This window comes from Amblyomma mixtum, chromosome 5 (assembly GCF_055824585.1).
Source record: "Amblyomma mixtum isolate Tamu chromosome 5, ASM5582458v1, whole genome shotgun sequence".
NCBI lineage: Eukaryota > Metazoa > Arthropoda > Arachnida > Ixodida > Ixodidae > Amblyomma > Amblyomma mixtum.
In genome coordinates, this window is record NC_143016.1 from 130,331,495 (window position 1) to 130,356,931 (window position 25,437).

Sequence of the window (25,437 nt, forward strand, 5' to 3'; positions counted from 1 at the left end):
AAACTGAATGACCTTTCTTCTATAGGCTATTCCTTTTTGCGTTGCCATACGAATTGGGTTGAATTGTTTTAGACACAGAAGAAACTTTCCGGTTAAATTTTGAGGCGTACTTTTCCTCGCCCAGTGTCTAGACAACTAGGTGCGTAACATCTCCCGGCCTGCACTTACGGTTAAGCTATAAAGCTATATCCATTTATATAACGAATCATTCATTCCGTCAGACATCTCTAACTGCTTTAAGTTCGTCGACATGGCATTAACGTTGCGGCCTCTCTTGTAGTTGATACAAGTCCCTGATGTATATTGTTGTTACCCATGACTGTTTTCGGGTTTTGCGAGAGAGGGAATGCATCTGGGTTCGCTAGCCAGCTTGCTGCAAACGTAGCGGCTTCTCTTGAGAAAAGTATGCCGGGCTCTAGTTACATTCGGGCACATACCTTTGTGGATGAGAACGACATACAGACTTAAATGTGTCGTCTCCTGGCTTACTGTCGTCCTGAAGTAAACATGTCCTTGCAAGAGCTCTGCGGATGTTATTCGCTCCCTACAGGAATCTTCGCCGCCGTTGGTTGCCACAAAGGAGGACTGACTCATCCATTATGCCGCGTAGAAAGAAGAGAGACCACAGGAAGCGCAAATCCAAGACTCTGAGTTCCAGTCACTCATCGCGACCCCAGGCCGAGACCTACGAGCCACCGACGGTAGTCGAAGGGGTGCGCTTTGTAGGATCCCTGACTACTACGTCGCCCCAGGACAAGACCCAGGATCAACCGACCGGGGCATATTCCGCGACTACTCCGTCACCCCAGGACAAGACCCAGGATCAACAGACCGTGGTAGAAGAGGTGAACGTGGCATATTCCGCGACTACTCCGTCACCCCAGGACAAGACCCAGGATCAACAGACCGTGGTAGAAGAGGTGAACGTGGCATTATCCGCGACTACTCCGTCACCCCAGGACAAGACCCAGGATCAACAGACCGTGGCAGAAGAGGTGCCTGCGGCAGAGTCCGCGAGCACAGAGCAGCCGAAGGCGGTTGCCAAACCGAGGAAAGGAAGCAAGGTTTCCCGTGTGTCCTGGGGTGCCGCGACCAGCGGTACTGCTCCAGAAATCGGCTCTCCAGACCGCACCGCAGATGGGGTCTCGTCGTTACGTACGTCGGTGGGATGGGCGGCAGACGAAGAGCTCGAGATAGCGGTGCCCAGAGAGAATGTAAGCTCTTACGTGCTTTTATGATTTCATAATATTAGCAGGCATCAAACGGACCCTTTAAGTTTTTGTGAAAAAAAAAAAAAACTGCCTTTTGCGCTAACTTGTTTTGCAGCCCACTGGTATGAATCCAAAGTGGATGAGGTAGCCAACATGACATGTAACGCTTTGCGCAGATCCAGTTATTCCCGTTCCGGCCGGGTACCGACAGTTTCCGTCAAATGGGTACAAGGTTAACCCTCAGCCTTACGGTCGGCTTCCCAGGATGGTCAGCTTTGGAAAGGAACCTGCGCCTTCAAATCCCGTCGCTCTGAGCTTGAGCAGGAACTTCTGAAGAAAAAAGGGCCACAAGTGGGCTTTACCGCACGAAGGGGATTTCAGTTGTTTGACGTCCGAAGGAATCAGTGACCCGTAAACGCAACAGTTTCGTCCAAGACCCTTTTCCTAAGCATTTCGCCCCAGAAAAGCCAAGCACTAGGCCGGGGGAAATCATCTACTCACTATAAAACTGGTGGGTACCCAGTAGCACAAGGGATTGAACCTAGCATCTCCCGAATGCGATGCGGATGCTCACAAGACCACCGCAACGGTGAGACCAAGGAGCCTCCCTACCGGTGGCTGTGCTTAAAAGAGCCACCTGCTAAGGCAGTGGCACTCGTTTAACCACTTACCATTGCGCCAGTAGTGGTATTAGGACTTCCCGCTATCTATGAATCTTTGAAAGAGAAGGAATACTTGTGCTAGATGGATATTCAATCCATCTTTAATCCATTTACGGATATGTAATCTATTTATGGGTACAATGCTCTCGCATTGCACCCGTAAGGGTAGGTTGAGCGTCGTCCAATGTTATATGCGTTCCGTTCACTAGTTTTGCTTATTTAGTGGAGTAACTCGCGGAGCGTTCACCATTGCGGCGTGGGTAAGCATTATATATCCCACCTCACGTCCTGCCCTTTCTTATTTAGCCCTCCTGGTCGACTCTACTACACTCACTGGCTGCGTAGTGTTACTACTGCAGCATGTTCAGTCTCAAAGTTATGGGAAACTCAAGGAAGTTTTTAGCACCGCGACGACTTTTCGAAGAACTTCCTATCAATTAAATGCCGTTGCGATCGGCGTCCTAGTGTGTCGCAGCTGCCTGCCCCCTCCTCTACCTGTTGCTCTAAATGAATAGTGTCCCGATAGGTGTTGCAGTGAAGCCATCATTCTCGCAGCTCCCATCGGAGTGAAGCCTTGACGATGACAGCGTGGACAGACGTATAGCGACCCTTTCGTCCCCGCAGGACAAAAATGTGGAGCGGCGACTGGTGGCGATGTTCAAGCGGCAGCTGAAGTCGTTCCTGCTCCCGCCGAAGAAGCGGCGAGGCTTCGTTTTCCCCGACGAGGACGACGACATCCTCGACGGCTTGCCCTGCCGCGAGGACCAGCCCTTTTCCTGGATGATACACCCGAAGGAGGCCTTCAGGTTGCGTATGGGGAGCGCATGGCACAGGAGCATTTCCTTGACTAACGTCGTGTGACTGCGCATGATTGTGACGGTTGTCTGTAAGCTCTACCTAAGTACCTGAAAATTCAGGCAAGCCTTTTAAGGTACCAAACATGCCGCTCTCGTGATTTAGTTTCTCCGGTGCATGGCACTGGAATAGGTTATGCCGAAGTCAAGCGGCATAAATGAACCAGGCGAGCCAGAACGCGGCTCTGATTTGTTTCTCAAGTAACACATTCGCGGGATTATGCTGGGCTTGGTACAGATGCGAACAGGGCACGGAAAGATAGCCTCCAAGGCAAATACGAGCAAAGTGCATATCGCGATCGCTTTTATCCGCAGTCGCCGCGTACCCAGAATTTTTGCACCTTTAAATTTTTTTTTGTCAAAAGAAAGAAGTAGCTGTTTAGAAACATGATGCACACAACAGATTTCGGAATAAAAAGCTGTGGTGCTTTAAATAAGAATTTAAAAAATCCGAGTAGATTACAGCTTCCGTCATTACTGCGTCAGTGCTGCGGGATCACTATCCTGGATTCATATGGGAAAGCCTGCGAAGTGTCGGGAAAGATCCACGTCGCTCTGACTCGAGAGCGATGGGTGAGGCTCCAGCTCTTTGCAAATCCAGCCTGTTTTGAACAGTGCCAAGTGCGCTACGTTGAAATAAAATACTCAACGGTCAGGCATTCCCACCCTTCTTAATACTGTTATTCGTCTCACCCCCAATTCTAAGCGATGTTTTTCTCGCGGTTCTTCACTAAAACCCAATTAAAAAAATAAAAACTCTAAGGCGATCCTCGATGGAACGTTTGAATGCGTTGCCATTTTCTGTTGCTGCTGATTCTATCGATAGCACCGCCTTAATTGTATGAAGCGATGGCGTTAATGGGTTAATGGCCGTATATGCGGAATTGGTCATTCTCTACATTCATAGACAGCTGGGGTCCTCACCCTTCCTGAAGCAGTGGCGCAGCGGTTAAGGGATGCACCACTGCCCACGCAGGTGGTCGTTTCAAGCGCCTCCACCGGAGGGGCTTGCGAGACCAGGTTGCTCTCCCCGAGCACTTCGCGCAACTGGTCATTCATTTAACTGCCCCCTGCCGCAGTGGACACGCTGTGAGACGTCGCGAGGCTCGCACCGCGTCACGCGTGACCGCCCATGGTGCAGATGCCAGTTAAATTATTGATTGGTCCCGAGTTGTCTAAAGTTCGCTACATCCGGTATGGTCACGTGTGACGGCGGCCGCCATTTCCGCTTGCACAGACGTCATTAATGGCACTGTGGTGGCTCCCGCATGCAGCCTTGTGGTTCGCATCATTGTTATTACACAATAAACCGTCTTTATAGAGTATAAGAGTGCGCTCATCTGCGCCTCGTTCTTCTTTGGTCACTGTAAAGATACTGCGCGTTGTGTTAAACGCCTGACGCACTTACTCACCCCTCCCTATTCGCTTGTCGCCCGGGATTCTGGTTTCCCTAACGTGCTCTGGAATCGCATGCCCGTGTATCTCTGCCGTCAGCTCATGTAAAAGGTGGTGATGGTATGCGTCTTTGCTTTCTTGAAATTATTTATTCTAGCACACGCGAGCCATTCGTTTCCACTATAACCGGTCGTCCGGATGTTGTGCGCAGGAACGCCTGGGACGTCTGCATGGTGGTGATGAGCTTCGCCAACGTGATCCTGATGCCGCTGAACATGGCCTTCTTCGACAGCGTGCAGCATGAACACCTCGAGTGGACCATTTTTAACCTCGCCTCGGACGTGCTGTTTTTCATCGACGTCTTACTGAACTTCAGGACGGGTAACATTAACTGACCTGTCTGGCTATGCACTCGTGGCGCCTCGCAGTCCTCTGTGCATTCAGTGGGTGTTGACCAACATTGTGTTTGCAAACATAGAGGGCGCTCGCGGACGCCGGATGCGGCTATCGCATGCGCAGTCTTCTGCTACGATGCGCGGTTCGCTTTCGTTCGCTTTTCATGTCATTTCCGAACTTATCACGTGTCTAGTCTCAATGACTGCATCAGTGAGAAAATGTAGCGCACGTGGCAGCATGTCGGACTCAAGGACAAGCGGCTCTTAGAAATCGCTCAAGCTTGCTGTTCTTGGCAATAGAATTTTTTCGCATATCGTAAGATTGCACGATAGCAGCATAAATCCGTAGATCCCTCCTCGGGACGCTTGTAGTTTTATGCTAATTATTTCCAAGAACGCACCCCATTGGTTTTCCATGGCAGTCTTTTAACTGTACTCGCTGCGAGCGAAGGGTAAGCTTGAAAAGCAAGATTTTTCTACGCTTAGGAAGGTTAGCCAGTATCTTACAATATTCCATTGTTGCCTCACAGTTAAAAGTGATGTCAACGAAAACTGGACTTGCTGTCGAAGTGTTCAGGAAACGAGTACGAATGTTCGCTTCGAAACTTTTTGCCTGCTGCTGCTATCTAAGCGCTCGAGGTCAAAGACTAGCGTCTTAAAACGCGCTCAGCATAGCTCTCGCCTGTCTACGGTTTTAATACGACGCGCAGTCGCAGGCCTGCAGGCTTTACGTCCTCGTCGGGATCGCGCTGGAAAGAACAGTCAGACCCTAGATAAAGGGTCACTGACGAGGAGATTTTAGCCATTTATCGCTTTCATCTTTAGAGTTCCCAATTTAAAGTTGTTCATATACCACCCCATCAGGTTGCTGTGAGCTTATTGATGACTAAATATGGCTGACTTAAGCTAACCTTTCACGTCTAATGAAGCACCTCAACTGAAGCAAATTCTCTTGTCCGAAAGCACGAATGCAGCAGAAGCCGTACGAATTGCTCGAATGAGTTGTAAGGTGTCTTCGTTTTGGTAAAGCAGTTTCGGCGAGTTAAACTATGGCGGCGCGGGGCGACCACCAGACAGCATCTGCGATGGCGGATGTACTAAACACACCGAACTTCACCTCTCTTTTTCACCGCTTGCACAGTGGCGGTGGTCGGCACTGCTAGAAGAGTTCATGAATGATGCCTTCGGTAAAGAATCACTTAACTGACTCCTTGAATTATATCTCGAGGATGTTGGCATGTCTTGAATACGTGCTGACCACGGTTTCAAATTGAGCGTGTAGCAGACGATGACGCCAATAGGACATTAACCGGTACAGCGCGTACACTGCTTTGTGAACAGGCGTCCCCATGAAGGAGGACCACTGCCGCATCAACATGGATCCGGACTACGTGGCGGTGCAGTACCGGCGCGGCTGGTTCTACGTCGACTCGTTCTGCTGCGTGCCCCTGGACTACATCGCCCTGGTGGTGACGCACACCGGCGAGAAGCCCGTCGACCCGAGCGCCACCTCCGCGTACCCCAGCCTGCTGCGTGTCAACAAGCTGCTCGCGCTGCCCAAGATCGGTCGCCTGACCACAGTCATCAGAAACCTGGCCAACGTCGAGGAGAACTTCGTGAGTCCACTCTCTCCAACTCACCGACACTCACTGGGTCATAGTTCGCTGTGAAGCAGGAACGTGGCACTTTCATGTATCGGCGCGGTGGGCCTATAAAGATACGTGTACGAGTGTTGTGTTGAAGAAGCGCAGAAAGCCCCTGCCTCAAAAGACATGCTTTCTTTTAGTCAGCTTGCCGAATCCTTGTACAGGCATCCGGAACTACCAACTGACGAACTACCAGCACAACTTTATGTGAACGTCTGTCCGACCTAGCTTTCGCGTGTAGAAGAAAGAAAATTGGTTTATGAGGAAATGAAATGACGCAGTATCTGTCTCACATATCTCGATGGAAACCAGAACCCCGCCGTAAGTGAAGGGATAAAGGTGGGAGTGAAAGAAGAAAGCAAGAAAGAGTTGCCGTAGTGGAGGTTTCCGGATATAATTTCCACCACCTGGGGATCTTCACCGTGCACCGACATCGCACAGCACACTGGCGCCTTTTGCGTTTCGTCTCCATTGAAACGCGGCCGCCGCGGTTGGTTCCGAACCCGGGTACTCCGGCTAAGTACACGAGCGCCTTAACCGCGCTCAGCCACCGCGGCTGTAGCTTTTCCGCGCTACCACTTGCTATCGTCCCATGGAATGGCCTCCAGGGCCGTATTGATATATACTGAACCCGGCAACGTTCAGAACTGAGAGGAGCATTGTTAAAAAAATAAATTAGCATAATGACGTCCCACCTGCGTTATGCGTTTATACATGCATTTTGTTTCCTGTTTCTTCTCAGCTTTATTTCTTGGGTGCAGAAATTCAGTTCATTTTTTTTCTTGTGTTCTTTGTGCATTAATACTTGCAAACAGGGTGTATTGATTTCTCACCTGCTTTTCAACATTAGTTGTATTTTCCCGACACGCACACACGCATGCACACGAACACACACGCACGCACGCACACACACACACACACACACCCACACACACACACACCCGCAAGCACGCACGCACACATACACCCGCACGCACGCACGCACGCACACACGCACACGCACGCACGTACATGCGCACACACATACACGCACACAGACGCGCATACGCACACACTCACGCACACGCACTACGGCGTTGTTGGAGCCTGTGAAGTAATGTTAATAAATGAACTATGTTCTAAGTTCACCAGCGCGTCCAACCATGAGACCTTTAGTCTGTTTTAGGAGCCAACTTTAGGTGAGGTTCACGTGCGTTTGAGGGGCCGAATGTGACCATGTGCGATAAGGGTGTGATCTTCTTCCGCCACAACTACCGCAGACCTTCAGTTACTGATGAACAGCTTAACACGATTCCACCCTTATTTGTCTTTCGGCGAACGGATTTTACGCACGAAAACAGCCTTTGTCAAAAGTAAAGAGGCCAAGGGAATTCCTTATGCAGGTCATGCTGCGCTGCTCGTTATGCATCGCCAGCGCTCCAAATCTCGAACCTGAGAAGAACTCTCACCCCTCTGAAAGATAGGAGTTCAACGGATAGGATAAGAGCCCCGCTACATATCTGAGAAGCCAACCCTTTTCCCACTATACTTTTTGACAAAAGCTTTGCCTACGACCTGCTTTGCGGGTCGGCGGCCATGCTCACAAGCCATTCTATTAATTACCGCCCTGCTCCGCATGAATAGACGCCAGTTCTCTCAGAAAATGAATGGTAGTTTAACAATATCCCTCAAGAGAAAAGTATACAACAGCTGTATCTTACCGGTACTCACCTATGGGGCAGAAACGTGGAAGCTAACAAAGAGGGTTCAACTTAATTTAAGAACAACGCAGCGAGCAATGGAAAGGAAAATGATGGGTGTAACGTTAAGAGATCGGAAGAGGGCGGAGTTGGTGAGGGAACAAACGCAGGTTAATGAGATCCTAGTCGAAATCAAGAGGAAGAAGTGGGCTTGGGCAGGGCATGTAATGCGAAGGCAAGATAACCACTGTTCCTTAAGGGTAACGGAGTGGATTCCAAGAGAAAGCAAACGTAGCAGGGGACGGCAGAAAGTTAGGTGGGCGCATGAGATTAAGAAGTTTGCGGGGATACAGTGGCCGCAACTGGCAAAGGACGGGGTTAATTGGAGAGTCATGGGAGAGGCCTTTGCCCTGCAGTGGGTGTACTCAGGCTGATGACTATGATGATGATGATGATGACTCGTCATAGCCATGACTTTCGATCACTACGAAGATATACGAGGGGGTACCCAAAAGAAACCGGACTAAATTTTTTGGTCGGCAAAGCTTCTGTGGTAACGCGTTTTGCCACTAGGAGCGCATAGAACGAACATTCCAGAGTCAGTTAGCCGAGTGCCGTCATTGAAGGAGGTCAGACTAGTTTAGGCAGAGTTTTAGAGTGACGACTGTTTTGTGTGGATGTCGTTTTTGCAATGGCTGATTTTCGTGAACAGCGTGCGCCAGTGAAATTCTGATTTTTGCTCGAAAAAAGTTGAATGGAAACTCTTGAAATACTATGAAATACTATGAAATACCTACAAGGACGATGCTATGGGGACAACTCAAGTGTTCCTGAATCGAATCCTGAATCAAAGCAACAATGATGCCAATGGAAAACTTCAAATTCATCTCGCCTCAGGAAAGCTCGTCAGGTGAAACCAAACCTCAAAACAATGCTGATTTGTTTTTTCGACGTGAGAGGAGTCGTCCATTGAGAATTTGTTCCGCAGGGTCAGACAGTTAGCCAGGCTTTCTACTTGGTTGTTTTGAAAAGATTGGGCAACAGTGTGCGGTGGAAGCGGCCAGATTTGTGGCGGTCGGGTGACTGGTTTTTCCATCATGGCAATGCCCCTGCTCACACCGCCCTGTCTCTACGACAATTTTGGACCAAAAATGCCATGACCCCTATTCCTCAACCCTCATACTCTTCCGACCTTGCCCCGTGCTACTTTCTTTGCTTCCTAGAATGAAAAAATAGTTGAATGGAAAGCGTTTCGCTGATGTTGCTGAGGTGAAGAAAAAAACGACGGAGGCACTGTCAAGCATAACAAAAGATGAATTTAAACAATGATTTGAAAAATGAAATGAAATATTGGACAAGCGTATCATTGCAAGTGGGGAATACTTTGAATGAGATTGAAGGTCTGTGCTTAAAATGTGAACAAATAAGTTCAAACAAAAATAAGTCCGGTTTCTTTTGGGTACCTCCTCGTATGTTCCCCAACTCGGCATAGCTTCTGCCCAAGAAAAGAACTATCTCAGCGTCCGTTGTCGTGGCCGCGTCGTCTTTCCATCTTCCGGATTCTTGGCACTTCTCGCAGTTCGTGTACTCGACGGGAGTGTACGTGCGCCTGGTGTTCAACCTCGGGCTGCTGTTCCTGCTGATACACTGGCACGGCTGCCTGCAGTTCTACGTGGACCGTCTCGAGGGCTTCCCTGCCTCGTCGTGGGTGGCGAGGATGGAACTCCTGGTACGGGCGTTGCACATTGGCTGTCGGAAGGCCGAGCATCTTCGGGCACGCATTCCACGCCGCCGTTTTAGTCACAAGACTGATCAAGTTACTCTCTACAAACGGCGAAATTGTTAATCTTTGTAACTAAGGTTATTTGATGTCGTGCATGCACACCCGCAGGTTTGTCATTAGTCAAGTCCAGCTGAAGGTGTTTCAGCGAACAAATTCGAAGATTCCTGAAAATAGGGAAGTCAAAATAGTATGTATGTTTACAGGAACAAACTGTCAGTCGTGGTGACGGCAGTTGCCGTAAAAATCAACCTAATCAGGTAATTTATCAACTAAAATTCACTAATTAACTTTTGAATTAGCTCAGACTGGCGGATGTGCCAATGGTGAGTTCGAAGCCGCAGAAAAGGCCATGCTATATCAGCTTTTGAATCGAAGCCATTGTCTGAAGCCCTCCAGCGCAAGCAAACGCGTTGCTTTCTCGCGTACAATACCGAAAATGAGGCCCGCAGGAGGTTCAGTGCATATGCACCGTCCGCTGGTGACGTGTTGCTGTGCCTACGGCGCCAAATTCTAACTGCGTGGGCTATTGCACCGCGGCATGCACTTTCTTTTAGTTCGTCGATTAGTTCGTCGCTTAGTACATGGAAATCGGTAGTCATCGCCAACTAATTCGCCCATGGAGGAATCCATGAATCCGCCTTTTTCACCATGTGGCGCCCTCTGGGGAGCGGCGAAAATTCGTCTGCTACTTATTGAAAACAAACGCTGGTGGCAGACGGAAGCGCGATCTGGTTCCACGAGGACCGAGTTGCACTTGCGAAGTGCCAAGTGTGTGTGCTTGACAGCTGCCTAAATCTGTCACATGCGCCTGTCACTAACATGAACTGCGCATGTGCTGTAGTAGCAGGCGAATTCATTTTCAACCAGTGAAGCTGCATGGAGGGGAAGAGGCGCGCATGCGCGGAGCGGGCTAGCGAAAAAGGCGTATTGACCGTTATTTTCGAGAGCGACTAACAAAAGAAAGTGCGTGCCTTAGTACAATGGTGCAGACAGATCTAATTTGGAGCCGTAGTGATTGCAACACGTCACCAGAAGACGATGAATTCGCACTGCGCTTCTTGCGCACCTCATGCGCTCAATTTCTTTTTACGCGGAGAAATAACCGGATTTCCTCGCGCTGCAGGGCATTAGAGAAATATTTTTTTTTCTTCACTGCAGAAACTAGTATCGCATTGTTTTGCATGTGGCTACGAACCCACCACTGGCGCTACTCACCAAACTGTATCGGTTGAAAGGTCAGTCAGTAAATCTTTGTATTTGGTAAGCGAATTACTGACAATAAACCTACGATAGGGGCTAGTTGGTACAGCATTTTTACAATGGAAGCGTTAACTTTGGCAGAACGACACATTGGTTACTGCGATTTTTAATAAATGACCTCCGCAGCGGCTGACAGTATGTTCCGTGTTGAAGGAAACAGAACTCGCCTAGGTCACAGAGGACCTCCTCTGTGACCTCGGCGAGTTCTGTTTCCTTCAATATGCTGAATTTCCTTCGCCGGACGGGCTTCCGTCGAATGCTCAACTATATTATCCCCCTATTTTAACCGCCCTGTTTTCAGGCATTTTTTAAAGTGCTTGCTGAAACACTTGGTATACTTCTGTATTTCTTCAGAAGGGTACGCCACTTCATTATTGAAAAGCGTCCAGTTTCAAGCTGGCGCTTGAATTAAAATAATTGTCAGAATTCTGGCGAGGACCATTGTGTTGTACCGGGTCACGTCGCACTGTTACTGCTGGATATTTTCGGGAGCTCTTCTGAAATGTAATTTTTTTTGTTTTTTGGGGGGGGCAGGGGTGGTGGTTATAGGAAACACTAGCGAAAAAAAAAAAAAACACTTGCGCCGGACTTCGAAACTCGAAAGACGTTGTACATATCCTAGCCCAGGAGTTTGCTTTTCCCGCAGTGTCCATATATGTGGACAAGAATTTCGCAAACCAAGGAGCATTACTATAAGCCGCTGCTGCAAGTTTGCCACAACCCGAAGGACCGTCAACTTTTGTTCAAACACCGCAGCACCTGCGTCACCTCATGTTGTCCCTGGATAAACATCTCACTCGGGTCATTGTCACCTGTAATATAACTGTCTGAAGAATCTTGCTAAGTGTGCTTTATCACCTGTAATATAACTGTCTGAAGAAATTTGCTATGTGTGCTTAATTACTATAACACAAGCCCTCGCCGCTCGGCCTTAGTATCGTATGCTGCCAATTTGGAAGAGTAAATTAACAAGACCCGAGGTCGACTGCAAATCATTAAAAATAAGAAAAAAAATGGCTGTGGCTTAGCTTGGTTAAGCCCGGTAATTGCGAAAACAATATCCGTAGCTACGCCATGGTTCAGCTGGTAGTGTAGCTGGTGGTGGTGCTGATGCATCGGTTATACAATCCAATCCAATCCAAACCAAACCAAACCAAACCAATCCAATCCAATATGCTAATTTGGTAGCTACCGGCCTCGCTACGCGACGGGCTGAAAGTGCAACTAGTATTGCTTTCGCAATAAAAGAAAACAAGTGTACAGTACGCATTACCAGTGTTGACATGTTCGCGGGCAGAGCTCGAAAATAACTATTTTGGCTCACCTGAGAGTGAAATGTGAGGCCTACTGCCTGTCGACGAGAGGGAATGTACAGGGAAGTATGATCCACTGTCTCGAAGAGAAACACCGTTCAAAAAAGATTTTTCAGAAACACAACATTGTTCTGTTGCATCCCATCCGGAAATGCGTTTTGCTCCAAAAGCATGGAACAGTTTGTAAACACCGCTAACTGTGAAGAACCAGCGAGGCTCTCTCCATCTCTCGTCATCGCAGTAGTCGTAGTCTGTCGTAACGCAAAATTCACTGGTGCGTTTTTCCGGCATCACGTGTTCCCATTTTTACCATTGAGAATAATCATCATCATCAGCCTGACTACACCCACTGCAGGGCAAAGGTCTCTCCCATGTCTCTCCAATTAATCCTGTCCTTTGCCAGTTGCGGCCCCCGTATCCCCGTAAACTTGTTAATCTCATCCGCCCACCTAACTTTCTGCCGTCCCCTGCTGCTCTTGCCTCCTCTTGGAATACACTCCGTTACCCTTAAGGAACAGTGGTTATCTTGCCTTCGCATTACATGCCCTGCCCAAGCCCATTTCTTCCTCTTGATTTCAACTAGAATATCATTAACCATTGAGAATTAGGGGTGTGCGAATATTCGAAATTTTCGAATATAATTCGAATATTATATTTTTAGTATTCGTATTCGATTCGAAATCCAAGTATTCGTGTTGTCTCGGATATTCGACACGACGCGAATATTTGTATCTAGCCGAATATTCTATTGCGAGCACCGGCGTTCATTTCGGTCCGCAAGTCCTATCGACAGAGACATAACAACATGGGGGCGCCCAGAGCAATGCGTAACGTTGGGCCATGCAGTAGCTGATTGCGCTGGTGAGCTTCTTTGTGGCTATAGCTGCGAAGCTGGTATAGTCAGAGCTGTGCACGAAATACCTCTCAATACGTGCCAGTTCAGTGCCAATTGAGAGGGCATTTTCTGTGGATGGAGAAGTCGTTTCAGCTAGAAGGGAACTACTTCTGCCTCACCATGTGGAGCAGCCGGTTTTCCTTCACGACAACCTTTTATGTCCATCCCAGCGATGCGCTTTTGTGCTTATGGCAAGCTAGCCTTGATCAATGCTGTCTGTGTACTAGCCATCTTCTCTGATAATTCCACTCTTCTAAGAACAATGTTCGAGACTTTGATACTTTTTGTGCAGCCACACACACCTTTTGGGCTCATTTCATCACTGATAGTTGAACTGTGATGTTCTTGGGTGCTCAAATAAATGTTTTGTAGTAGTAAAATGCGTCTGTCCTTGATTATTCGATATTCGATTCGATATTCGGAACCAAGTATTCGTATTCGATTCGTATTCGAAAAATTTGATATTCGCACACCCCTATTGAGAATGGTTAATCGCTATGCTCACCTTGTATTTCCATATCCTGTACTTGTACATAGTGCATACTGCCGCCGTACCCCTATCCTTTCCTACTATCGCTCCCCCCCTTTCTTTCCCTCTACCCCTCCTCTCCCTGTCCTTTGCCTCCCGGCAGCCGCTGTTAAGGTGCATCAGGTTTAGATGGCAGATGCCGCGGCTAGCAACACCTTTGCCTACCACTGTTATTTTATTTTAATAACAGATAGCCACTAATAACATAACATGTTCACCTGGCTAGTGAGAATGTGCTGCAGCACCATGGGCGAGTGTGTGGGCCTATCGTGTTGAGGAGGGCTATAGGGTTAATCCCGGGAGTAGAAGGAAAAGTATGCGCATTATGTTGCTTCAGTACAGTGCTTTGAAGCCGCAACTTTTCGGCAGTGTTCGTTCAGCCACTGGTGAAAACTTTTATTCGGACTAGTCAATGGAGACGAACGTGAGCAAGCTTCAGCTGGTATTTCAGGGAAGCTGATCACTAATTTTTAAAAATAAGGCTTTTAATGTAAAGAGAAGCTTTTTGCGGCATAGTAATGTCAGTGTTGGCGGACCTTAAAAAACAGGCGAACCATGTTAACTAGAAGATTGATTAACTAAATTCTAATAGCTTTTTATCTATTACCGATATGCACCTGATTGGAATTAGAGACTTGTGGCCGGTCGTTAGTAATAGCCGTATCAGTTTATAGAATTCAGAAAACGCGATTACCTTCGGCAAAATTGGCTATTTCCACTAGTTACGTGCACTGTAGGGGTTGCTTCGCCTGTCCGCTTTTCGAAAGCGCATATATTTTGGCACGATGTAGTGTCACGAGCCACAGCGGCTACGATAATCACGTTTTCTAAATTTTAAAAATTGATATGGCTTATTATTCATGGCCGGCTACAAATCTCTAATTGTAATCAGGTGCCTCTCGGCCATAGTTAGAAAGCTAACTATTAGAATTTATTCGCCTGTTTTTGACGTCCGCCAACACAGTTATTACTATGCCACAAAAAGCTTCTCTTTACCTCAAAAACCATATTTAAAAAACATTAGTGATCACCTTCCCTGAAACACCTGGCCTTAGCTCGGTGTTCCGAAAGCTTGCCGCCTGCCGCTGCAGAACTCGTCGTGGGCGAGCCAGTACTCGTGGTCGGTGTACGCGTCCACGTCCATGATGATGGGCGTCGGCATGGGCGCCGTGGAGGCGGACAACGCGACGGACTCGTGGCTGCGCTGCGGCTGCATGGCCACGGGGCACATCCTGCAGGCGCTGCTGGTCGGATCCTGCATCGACATGATCACCTCCATGAACTTCACCCGGCTCAGGAACAGGCAGAAGGTGCGCCCACCTCACGTCGGCGCCTGTTTGAGCGCATGTATGGGGCGATTATAGCTCACTTTTGGGTCAAGTATATGTCGACGAAGCCGTCGCTGGGTAGATTTTTGAAAGAGGCGGAGAATGGGATGATCTTCGCACCCGCCCCCTTCGTAGAAGCGATATTGAATATGAGCGAGTGCTTCTGAGCAATGCTTTGGGAGGGAGCGGTGGTTTGTGTTGGGAAAAAATTTTCTATACTATAACGCTTTCTGAGTAATGCGTTTAACAAGCGCAGCGCCGTTTCATGTGTTGGGTCCTGGCCTCTGTTACGCCGCCCTACTCGCTTGACCTTTCCTCGTCATCCTCTTAAATATAAATCCGACGGAAACGCCGCCAAACCCACACCTGCCACGGTGGCTTAGTGGTTAGGACGCTCCTGAGCTACTGAGCCGGAATACCCGGATCCAACTCGGTCGGGGCCTGGTTCGAACCCAGACACTCCGGCTCAGTAGCCGGGCGCCCTAACCACTAAGCCACCGTGGCAGGTGTTCCTGATGCAGTCACGAGTTTTTCGCCCAGAGCGGTAGAGGTTTCGTACGAAGCTGTGACGTCTCGGTCGCGACTCATCGATTCTCTGTAGAGACTGAGGGCGACAACGCTAAGCACGGAACGCGTACATTTTCAGATACGCGACCTGGACGACTACATGAACTACAACATGCTGCCACCGAAGCTACAGCACCGGATACGTGACTACGCCGAGAACCGGTACAAAGGGCGAGTCTTCGACGAAAACCAGATCATCGACGCGCTTTCCGATCCGCTGCGGCAGGTGTGTGCATCCGTATAGACGCTTATGTGCTGGTCCTCTTGAACACAGAGTTGCCTTTTTCGAGCTCGCTAGGCGTGCGTAGCCTGAGCGAAAGTTCAGTTTTGTTTGCATAAATTAAGACGCTTATATAAAGTACGCGAGTGGATTTGCAGCTACATGTCCAATAACTTTCTTGAACATCCTTTTTTTTTTCCCCAAGCTTTACGCAATGAGCAGATGTGCCTTCAAAAAGTGGCAGCGAGATTCTATCGCGTATGAGGTTAAATGTATTTGACGCAGTGTATGTCGCACAATCAAAGGTACTGATCCTCTTGTATCAAAACGTAAAACAAAAAAAACATTGTGCTTATTTAGAAACCGTCAGTAGATCTCCTATCTTGAAAACAAAACTGCAATAAAGCGGGTGATCAGCGCGCCTGTTTTGCTGCGAAGTCCTTGAAGATGCAGTTATAGACGGCCTCAACTCTGCAATATTACGCCGAATTTAGACGGATCAATTGGCGCATTATTAAGAAATGGTGGAGAAAACGACCGTGCGTTACTTTGTGCCGAGTCTGATGAGGATATATAAGCCGTTTCATTTTATTCAAGACAATACATGGTATGCAGTTTAATTTAAAAGCTGATTACATATTATCTGATCAGTTGATGGTGACAGATATGCATCAGCAAGCCTTACGCCTGGCCAAATAACGACTTTGAAAGAAGCGCTCCGTGGCTAACATATCATTTTTATGAATTTATATATTACATTAACTAAAACACACGGTGCATAGCATACGGAAGTAGTCTCATTCTGGCGTATCCACCGTACGATATCATATGCTGATTGGTGGGAACAGAAATAACTGCTAGACTTTGTGCCGCTCTGGGAAGAGATGTGAGTGACACCGATAGCTGCAGCCCCTTACCGCACCTAAACATTTTGTCACTTGTTCAAAACATGGCATATTCCTGTTGACTAGAATCAGTGAACTGAGTCGAAAACCAGTATACAAAGGGTACGAATGCCTTGGGTTACATGCATTGACCACGGGTGGTGTCAGTGAGTTTTCGCTTATCGCATCGACTATCAACTGCGCCTTAGAGCTAGGGTAACCTGCCCGGTACACATTCTCCGCAAAAAAGGTACTGTTTCGGCTCATGATGAAGCTATAGTATCAGCTGCACGGTGTTGAAATGACAGCCCTCAGCGATTGTGCTGAACATATGCCACGGCTAAGTCTGCCTAAAACCACAGTGGCGAGTTGTATCGATTGCTGCTGCTTTAGCCGTGGTAATCGTCTGAGAAATTGAAAAGGAAACGAAAACTAAAGACGTTCTTTTTTTTTTTAATTGAAAAATCCTTTGCCGCGCACTCGCTCAACATAACCGGCGTCAATGCTTCCCACGGGTTATGGGTGTGAATGTGCTTGTGCACCGAGTGGCGGTTTTTGCACGGTATCAACCAGCGCAGTGGCATCCGGCGCAGTCACGCGACCGCCTCAGCAGCTGAGCTTCTCGCCACCGCTGCGCTCTGCCATCTTTTTTTATAAATTGATTGTTATATTATGGATCCTCGGCTGCGATTCTCTTAGGGATAAGAAGACAGCTAGGACACCGTATACGTCCTTAGCAATCACTGCGCCTCCTTGCAGTCCCCCTGGACCCTTCCTAAAGCATCTTCACCCATGTTTCCTGACCTGCTCCTCTCCGTCTGTGGAATAAAGCGGTTCCGGTCGGTCAATCAATCCTACATTTACTGCGTGCCCGTATCTGTGTCATCGTCTTTTTGAGTGCTTTTTCTTCCCTGGCGTACCCAACTAACCCTAACTTTTCTTACTCGAATTCAGCACGGAACAAGCTTCGCCCCCAAAACATAGATAGTATCTTCAGGAAGACCGACGGTCTACACGAACGTGCCCCGACCGAGACGAAAATTCTATCCCCACCACCGTGCAGAGAGAGGTTACCCTTGAGCACCTATACCATGAGAATTCAGGCCTTAATGATATTCACCAGTGAATTCTTCGTTACCTCCAGAAGGAATAGCGACCGCATCCTTTCCGTGGATGGACACGTCTCTCGGGAAGATCTCTCAGACTCCCTTTCGGACTTCGCTCTAGGAAGCGCAGCTCTACACTGCTTTATTTATACCCGTCGCTCTCATCACATCACAAGGCATCGCAAAGTATTATCAATATCAACAACAACCTACGTGTTTGATCGGGCACGGCCGGACTGGAGCGTCGGTGGCGCAGCGTGGCACCGCCTCTCTGGTCCGTAGATCGAGCTCCCCTAATGTAAATATATATACCTTGCAATAAAGAAGCAGCTGATAATTATTTCAAGATTGACACGCTATTGTAACTGAACAGCGAGTGGCCGAAACTTATCTGTGGCCGCATGCATGAAACGTAAGCGACCATGGCATGCAAGTCTGCTACGACGTCGACAATGCGCTGGGAGCTATGATGTCTTTTCTTCGGCCCTACGAAGAGCGGTAGAGGACACACTCAGTGTCATAACACTCTGTGCACAAACTCAAAAGCGTGATCTTCCACCCATGTAGTGCATTTATCAGTTATGCACTACGAGTCTTCTGCGCCCTTTAAAGGGCAACCGTACCTTGAGCTTACCTTCAACTGCGATGCAGAAGCGGAGCATAGTAGTATGAGTGTTGAGAGAACAACCCGTATCTTCACTTTTAAAGCGAAAGCTTTACTGGCCTAACCAAGCCAAGGTCACTGGCACCGCAATTTGACCTTCAAGTGGAGGTGTGGCAGCCACGTGGCAACCACGTGACTCGCCGTTTGCTGCAAAAAGGAGCCGGCGCCGCTCTCGCGACATTCGCATTCCACTTGTCGCTATGGGCGGAGTGAGTCGGCAGGAGCAGTCTACGTCGTCGGGACGATTTCGCCAAACCACGCTTAGCTCGGCTAAACTGCAAACAGTTTTTCCTGCAACTGAATTTTATTCACACGTAGGCAGTCAATTTACACATTTACACAGACATGCGCAAAGGCATCTTGTCAAACCCAGATACACTGTTGCCACTCACATGCGTAAAACTAGAGAAAGCAAGAAAACCGCAATCAGCCATTCAAGGCACGTGTGTCATTACCTCACCATCCCTACCCAGAATGAAGCAAGCTCATTTCCCTCCCTGAGCTAATCGAGGATTTGCTTACGCGTCCCTCGCCCTTCCTGATGATGTGGAATGCTTCGGCGATCTCCCTCGTGCGCTGATTGTGATGTACAAACAACACTTCCGTGTCAACAAAATACGGAACACAGTCACACGTGAGGCAGTGATGTGCTACATTTCTATTATCTTTGCTGCTGACTGAATTGGATGATTGCGTTTTTTTTTGTTTTCTCTAGTTTTACGCATGTGAGTGGCAACAGTTTATCTGGGTTTGACAAGATGCCTTTGCGCATGTCTGTGTAAATGTTATTCCTGCGTTGTACTGTTTTTAACGGCTGGGCCTACAAGGCAGCTTGTACCATATGCCTATTGTCTATTGCCTATATGCCTCTTGTCTTGTACTATATGCTGCACGTGGCGCGCAGCGCGTGATGTGGCACAACTGCCGGCGGGTGCTGCGCAACGTGCCCTTCTTCGCTCGCGCCGAGCCGGACTTTCTGCGCGACCTGGTGGTGCACATGCGGCCCGAGTTCTTCACGCCGGGGGACGTGGTGGCCGCCGCGGGAACCATGGGCGACCGCCTCTACCTGCTGCAGTCCGGCAGCGCCCGCGTCGTCAACAACGTCGGCACCACCGTGGCCACCGTCATGCCAGGGGACAGATTCGGCGGTGCGTCTACTACTTGTCTTTCCAGCGTTGGATCAGCCGCTTGTTTACACAACACCGCGTGCCTGTCACTTCCCATTTTTCTGCAAGGCGTGAAACGCCCAATCTCCTCCCTCTCTCATATGTCAGACGAAACCACGTTGCGTCGCCGTGTCAGCGATTTTTTTTCACCATCCAAACGCAACGCTGTCATTCGTTAAAGGGCTTCTGAAGCGGTTTTAGAATTCGATGGGTTTAAGGCTGCCGAATGTGCGAAACGTGCAGGTAAAGCCTGCGAAATCGTTTTGATCTAGCATTTGATACGGTGGCGTAATCGCCGTATAAAGTCGCCGTCGGCGTTCAGGCTTCTCTGAAGTGCACAGCGACGCGCAGAGGCCCTGATAATGACGTCATATATGACGGCACTACGTTTCCAGCGAAGAAACGGTTATTCCATAGAAGAAAACCGACGCCATCAAAGGTGAAGCTCACGATGCACTGTTTGGCGCCATCTGAGGAGACACAGCAGCATGCAGGCGTAAGCAGCGGACATCTGAAATTTCGGCAACAATGACGTCACTGCCGAGTTTACTCGCACTCCTCCAACGTAGTGAGGAGAAGCCTGAACATCGTCGCGGTTTTAATCGATGATTATGACACCATTTTAAATGCTAGAGCAAAAATACTTTTCATGCTTTATCTAGAACCTAGATAGATTCGAATTCTTGAATAACCTCGAATTCTCAAAAAACCGTTTCAGCTTCCCTTTAAATCCGGTAAATAAAATACGGCAAACCCATTAAAAAAAAAGGACAGAGCTCTGCCCAAAATACTACAGAACTTTTGTCGTTCTGTCGTAATGACAGATTTCTCTGTAGTACTGCAGTATTTTTCTGTACTGTATGACCGTAGTTCTGTCAATACGACAAGGGACAACACAACACTATAGAAAACTGTGTTATTAGTATAAAAATGTCTGTTGTTACCCTAAGTCCGTGGCAAAAAATACTACAAAACTCTGTCAATCAATCTTTATTCCCATCCCCAGCGAAAAAGCAGTCGCAGTCTGCGTGAGAGAGCCGGCGGCCCGCACATACGTCAGCAGATGACAATTGCGTAAGAACAATGCACAAGTATAAAACAGCAACTTACATTTCAAGGACCTTGTTTATAGGAAAAGCAGTTATGAAACAATATAAATGAAAGGTAGCACCAAAAGCAAGGAATAAAAAAAAACATTTTCAACGAATAATTATGTTTGCACACTTTCAAAGCAACCGCAAATATGTAAGAAGAACAGTATCAGTAGTTCACTAAGTACCCGCGAGTCGGCCTTCGAGTAAAAGTAGAGAAATCAATACGTAGTTTCAGTGCGAACGCACTACTTCACTAGCAGCCCTGAAAAAGGCGATGTCTCCCTCAAATGCATGCAGAAATAAATACTGCCGCGACTGGGTTTCGAACTCGCCGTGGCGCGACCAGATGAGCTTCGCTGGTCACTGCACGAGAGCACTATGCTATCGCCGCAGCCGTTCGCGCCTCGTGTTAAACTGCAACACACTCGCGCTGTGCATTTTACATGGTCGTCTTCATCAGCTTTCATCTGTGCGCAAAAGTCACAAAGCAAAGGAAACGCACATAACTGGCTCCCTGGGCCAGTGGACACGTCAGTCGTGCTTTAGATCTACGTGGCGGTATTGAGAGTGAGATGTGCGCTGCTTGCGTTGGCGTTCGTTTTGGCAGAAACGCAGCACTGGCGCAATAGGCCGCCGGCATTCTATGGGTTCATTGGCGTTAGCGTTGACAACGTTGTAGACTCCACTGATTCTGAGGAAAGAACAGAAAAGACGCATAACTGACTCCCTGGATCAGTGGGCACCTCAATCACGCTTTCAGGTACGTGGCGGTGGTATCGACCTGCGAAAAACTGCTTTCGCACAATATTTCGTGCTTAGCATCGATAGACCGCCACAATTTTTTCCCCCTATTTATTCAGCACGAAGGGAACATGATAGGCAAGTGATTGCAGTATGTACCTTAAACGGCATTGCTGCATCAACCATTGGTTTGGAGCACGGGTTCGATTATCATTTCATTGGATAGTTAGACCGGAACAAGTAGCTAAAACTGCTTTAAAATTCTCATCGGAGAAGAACAATGAGTGCAAGAAACGGAATTCAACAATGTTCGTTACATTAATTACGTCAAAGCCAGTAAATTATTTGCGACGGGTGTAGTCGTGGCAAATTGGCATTGTAGCGCAGTGCTTCTTCGTGCGTATACGTAGAATAATGTGCATATGGCTAACTTCAGCTGTAGCCCACAGAAGCGTGCAGTAAATTATGTGAGTTGCTACAAGAGCGTGATAAATTTGCAGTTTAGCTTTTACCGGCAGAAAGTGCTGGCATCGGGTTATTGCACCTGCTGCTGATGACAAATAATTTGATGATCCGATGTGAATAGTCCACATCATATCAGCTGAAAAGGTTAGGCCCAATATTTTATGCTTATCAAATATATCACTCGAGTCCCAAGAAAATGAGGCTTGTGTATGTCTTCTGCCTGTTTGTTCTTGGCTTTGAACAGTACGCCTTTAGTTTTATCTGCATTAATTTTTAAGATGTTAGACCATTTCCAAATTTTCAGGAGTTCAGATTAAGCTTTCATTACAACACCACATATGAAAATAGCTTGTATCTGGTGATTTAAGTCGTCAAAAGCCTTGCTGTAATCAATAAATACGCCAAGGTTAGGTTGTTGTTCTCAGAGTTGTTTATTATTAATTCTTTCATTGTCAATAACGCTGTTTCAGTAGATTAGCCTTTCCGGAAGCCATGCTGACAGTTTGTAATAAACTATGCTTCTGAAAGAAGCTGTTAGCACGTGCAAATATTATCTTCTCTAGACCTTTAGAAAAAATACGGAGCATATATCATTATCATCGTCAGCCTGACTACGCCCATTGCAGGACAATGGCCTGTCCCATATCTCTCTAGTTAACCCTGTCCTTTGCTAGCCGCGGCCACCCTATACCTGCAAACTTCTTAATTTAACAAAACTTCTGTTTGGGCTAGATGGTGCATAGCCTTTTTTGAAATGAATTTAAGCGCACAAGAACAAGCACACAAGAGGAGGAAACACACAGGACAGGCGCTAACTTCATCTGATTTATTCGCAGGTAAGAGAGTGAAAATATATACATAAAACGAGACATGCGCAATAAAGAAATTTGCGGGCGTTAAGGGGTGGAGGCACACATTTAGTAGAGCATTGTGCGAACTGCAGAGCGTGCGAGCCGCGGCTGAAGGAGATAAAGATACTTGCCAGAGGCGGTGATAGGACCGGATGTGAACTATTAGAAGCCTTTCATATCAAGAAGAGGAGGCATGACTGTGTGAGTGACACGTCTGTTAATCTTTTGCAGGCAGAGTACAGGTATCATGAGCACGTATTGTGAACTGACGATGTGTTTCTTTACTGCGCATATCTCCTTTTATGGATATATTTGCTCTCTTGCCTGCGAATAAATCAGATGAAGTTAGCCCCTGTCCTGTATGTTTCCTCCTCTTGTGTGCGGGTTCTTGTGCGCTTAAATTCATTTCGAAAAAAAATTCTTAATTTCATCCGTCCACCTAATTTTCTTCCACCCCTGCTCGCGTGCCTTCTCTTGGAATCCAGTTCGTTACACTTAAGGACCATTGGTTATCTTGCCTTCGGATTGCATGCCCAGCCCAAGCCCATTTCTTCCTCGTGATTTCGACTAGGATGTCATTAACCCGTGATCGCTCTGTGACCCGTTCCGCCTTCTTTCTGTCTCCTGGAGTACAGATATGGGCCCATAATTGTTAATGTCATTCTTTTCACTCCTCTTATGTACGACTGAAACGTTTGCCTTTTTCATAACACTCGAAAAGCGGCCTAATTTAAGTACTCAGTTGTATGATAAGCAAGGCGCGGTGATATTTATTACGTATTTTACTAGCTGTACCTGCAAATCGTCAACGCCTTTCGCGTTACTGTTCTTTAAATTTAGAAATGTGCAGCAGAGTTCCGCCTCATCAGTACGTTAGTTGCGGCGCGGTTCGGTTGTCTCCCGAGATGCGAGACAGTTACTGCGCCATTTCCTTTCCTCAAAAATCAATTTTATAATGTTTAAATCTGTTGTGACCACAGAAAATTTTCTGTTGTGTTTTTCGAGAGGGAACCTGCTTCGAGCGTCAGATACAACTCAAGAAGACAGCGGCAAATGCCCTCAAAATGGCATTGATACTCCAAATACTCCATTTATACTCCAATATTGGAATTTATATTCCGATACTACAACCAATGGCGCCGGCCTGTTGTCATGACGTTGCTGTCAACCATCTTGCACCAGTATGGCATCACAGGTGGCTGGCAGATGCAAGGCGGTCGACCACAACGTCATGACAATAGACCGACGCCTTTAGATGGAGGGTTCCCTTTGATGGGCCTTTGTCACTGCTTTCTTGAGTTACCCACCAGAGAGGACTGGGAGGCGGCCCTGCTAGGCTGTCAAGACCTCAATTCGTTAGTGACTGCGACATTGCAACTAGCGTGGAAAGCACAAGGACAGCGACAAAAAGGAACCGACGGGACAGCTTCCCGTCGGTTCCTTTTTGTCGCTGTCCTTGTGCTTTCCACGCTAGTTGAAATGTCTCAGTCACTAACGAATACACACCAACTAGCCCAACTGTCTTCCATGATCAAGACCTCAAGGCCCAGAAGGCATTGGCTCAACGGACGCGGGTGGCGTTGCTTGCCAATGGGGACCCGGAATAGGGGCTCCACCTGGTATTGTGAGGGGAAAGGGCCAATAGGGCCCTAACCCAATCATCTCTATGAATTTAATAGACAGTAAATGTTTTTCACCACCCCCACCGGTCTTACTAAAGGGCACAACCGACTCCCACTACTTGCGCTCGCTTTGCAAGATGGGAAACGACGTGCACAAATTACGCCTGGTCCGGGATTATCCCTTTATGCCCTCCGGTGTTTTATGTATAGCAACATCATCAGACATGTTCTTCGGACGTCTGCCAGCAGGATGTTGTTCTCAAGCATGACGGGCTGAATTCGCAAAGCCTGGGTCGCTTGCGCGACGCTCAGACCCCTCCATTTTTCTCCTGCGCAGAGGTGGCCCTGCTGCACGACGTGCTGCGGCTTCGCACGGTGATCGCTGAACGCTACTGCCGCTTCTTCTCGCTCACGCGCGACGACTTCAACGAGGTCCTGATGCGCCACCCAGACGTGCGCGCCATCGTCGACGAGATCGTGGAGGAGCATAAAGTTCGCTCCAGTCCGCAGGGGTCATCCGAGATGACCCAGCTGTCCTACTGACGACGCCAGCGGCACTATGGGAACACAAATAGAACACGAGGCTACCCGACGCGACTACTCTGATGCGTTTTACTTGCTCACATCGATTAGAGCAGTGACCACAGACAATATGCATCGTTTCGTGTTTCAACTAAACAGCTGAAGCCTCTTTTATCAAAGGAGTTAGTGCCTCCACTCTGTACAGTCTTTGAAACGGCAACTATATACTTCAATCGTTATCACGAAACTATGCTAACCTTGCATACAAGAAGCGCGTGCGCGTCCTGCCTACTTCTTCTCTGTCTCGTCGTCTGCAGGCGCAGTTTTATGTTTTCGACCAGCTTTGCTCTGTCTCACGTTGCTTAGCGTTGTCAGAAACAGAGTCGGTGCCAGCTGATCAGGCGCCAGATTAACATGCCCGTTCGCACATAATAAGCTGGCCAATCTGGTTGGTGTCTCTCGCGTAGTCAAAAATACTAGAGATGCTGGTTTGGTTTGGTTTGGTTTATTGTGGTTTAACGTCCCAAAGCGACTCAGGCTATGAGGGACGCCGTAGTGAAGGGCTCCGAAAATTTCGACCACCTG

The 25,437-nt window shown here is 48.0% G+C and overlaps 1 protein-coding gene across 1 annotated transcript; it reads left to right on the forward strand.

Annotated features, from left to right (window-relative positions):
* The first annotated feature begins 599 nt into the window (after positions 1-599).
* LOC149343717 (potassium/sodium hyperpolarization-activated cyclic nucleotide-gated channel 1-like) lies at positions 600-24,966 on the forward strand. The gene is made up of 10 exons (XM_089547058.1): positions 600-1,214; positions 1,327-1,355; positions 2,446-2,679; positions 4,334-4,503; positions 5,859-6,133; positions 9,422-9,571; positions 14,714-14,932; positions 15,597-15,743; positions 19,296-19,539; positions 24,668-24,966. The coding sequence occupies exons 1-10, from the start codon at positions 600-602 to the stop codon at positions 24,871-24,873; spliced, it is 2,289 nt and encodes a 762-aa protein (XP_089403184.1). The 3' UTR covers positions 24,874-24,966.
* The last annotated feature ends 471 nt before the right edge of the window (positions 24,967-25,437 follow it).

What these genes read in the sequence shown, in the direction of transcription:
- LOC149343717 (XM_089547058.1), top strand. Translation starts at nt 600, where the DNA reads ATGCCGCGTAGAAAGAAGAGAGACCACAGGAAGCGCAAATCCAAGACT. An exon ending in TGGCGAGGATGGAACTCCTG is followed by an intron (nt 9,572 to 14,713) that starts GTACGGGCGTTG and finishes CTGCCGCTGCAG; the next exon opens with AACTCGTCGTGGGCGAGCCA. An exon ending in GGCTCAGGAACAGGCAGAAG is followed by an intron (nt 14,933 to 15,596) that starts GTGCGCCCACCT and finishes GTACATTTTCAG; the next exon opens with ATACGCGACCTGGACGACTA.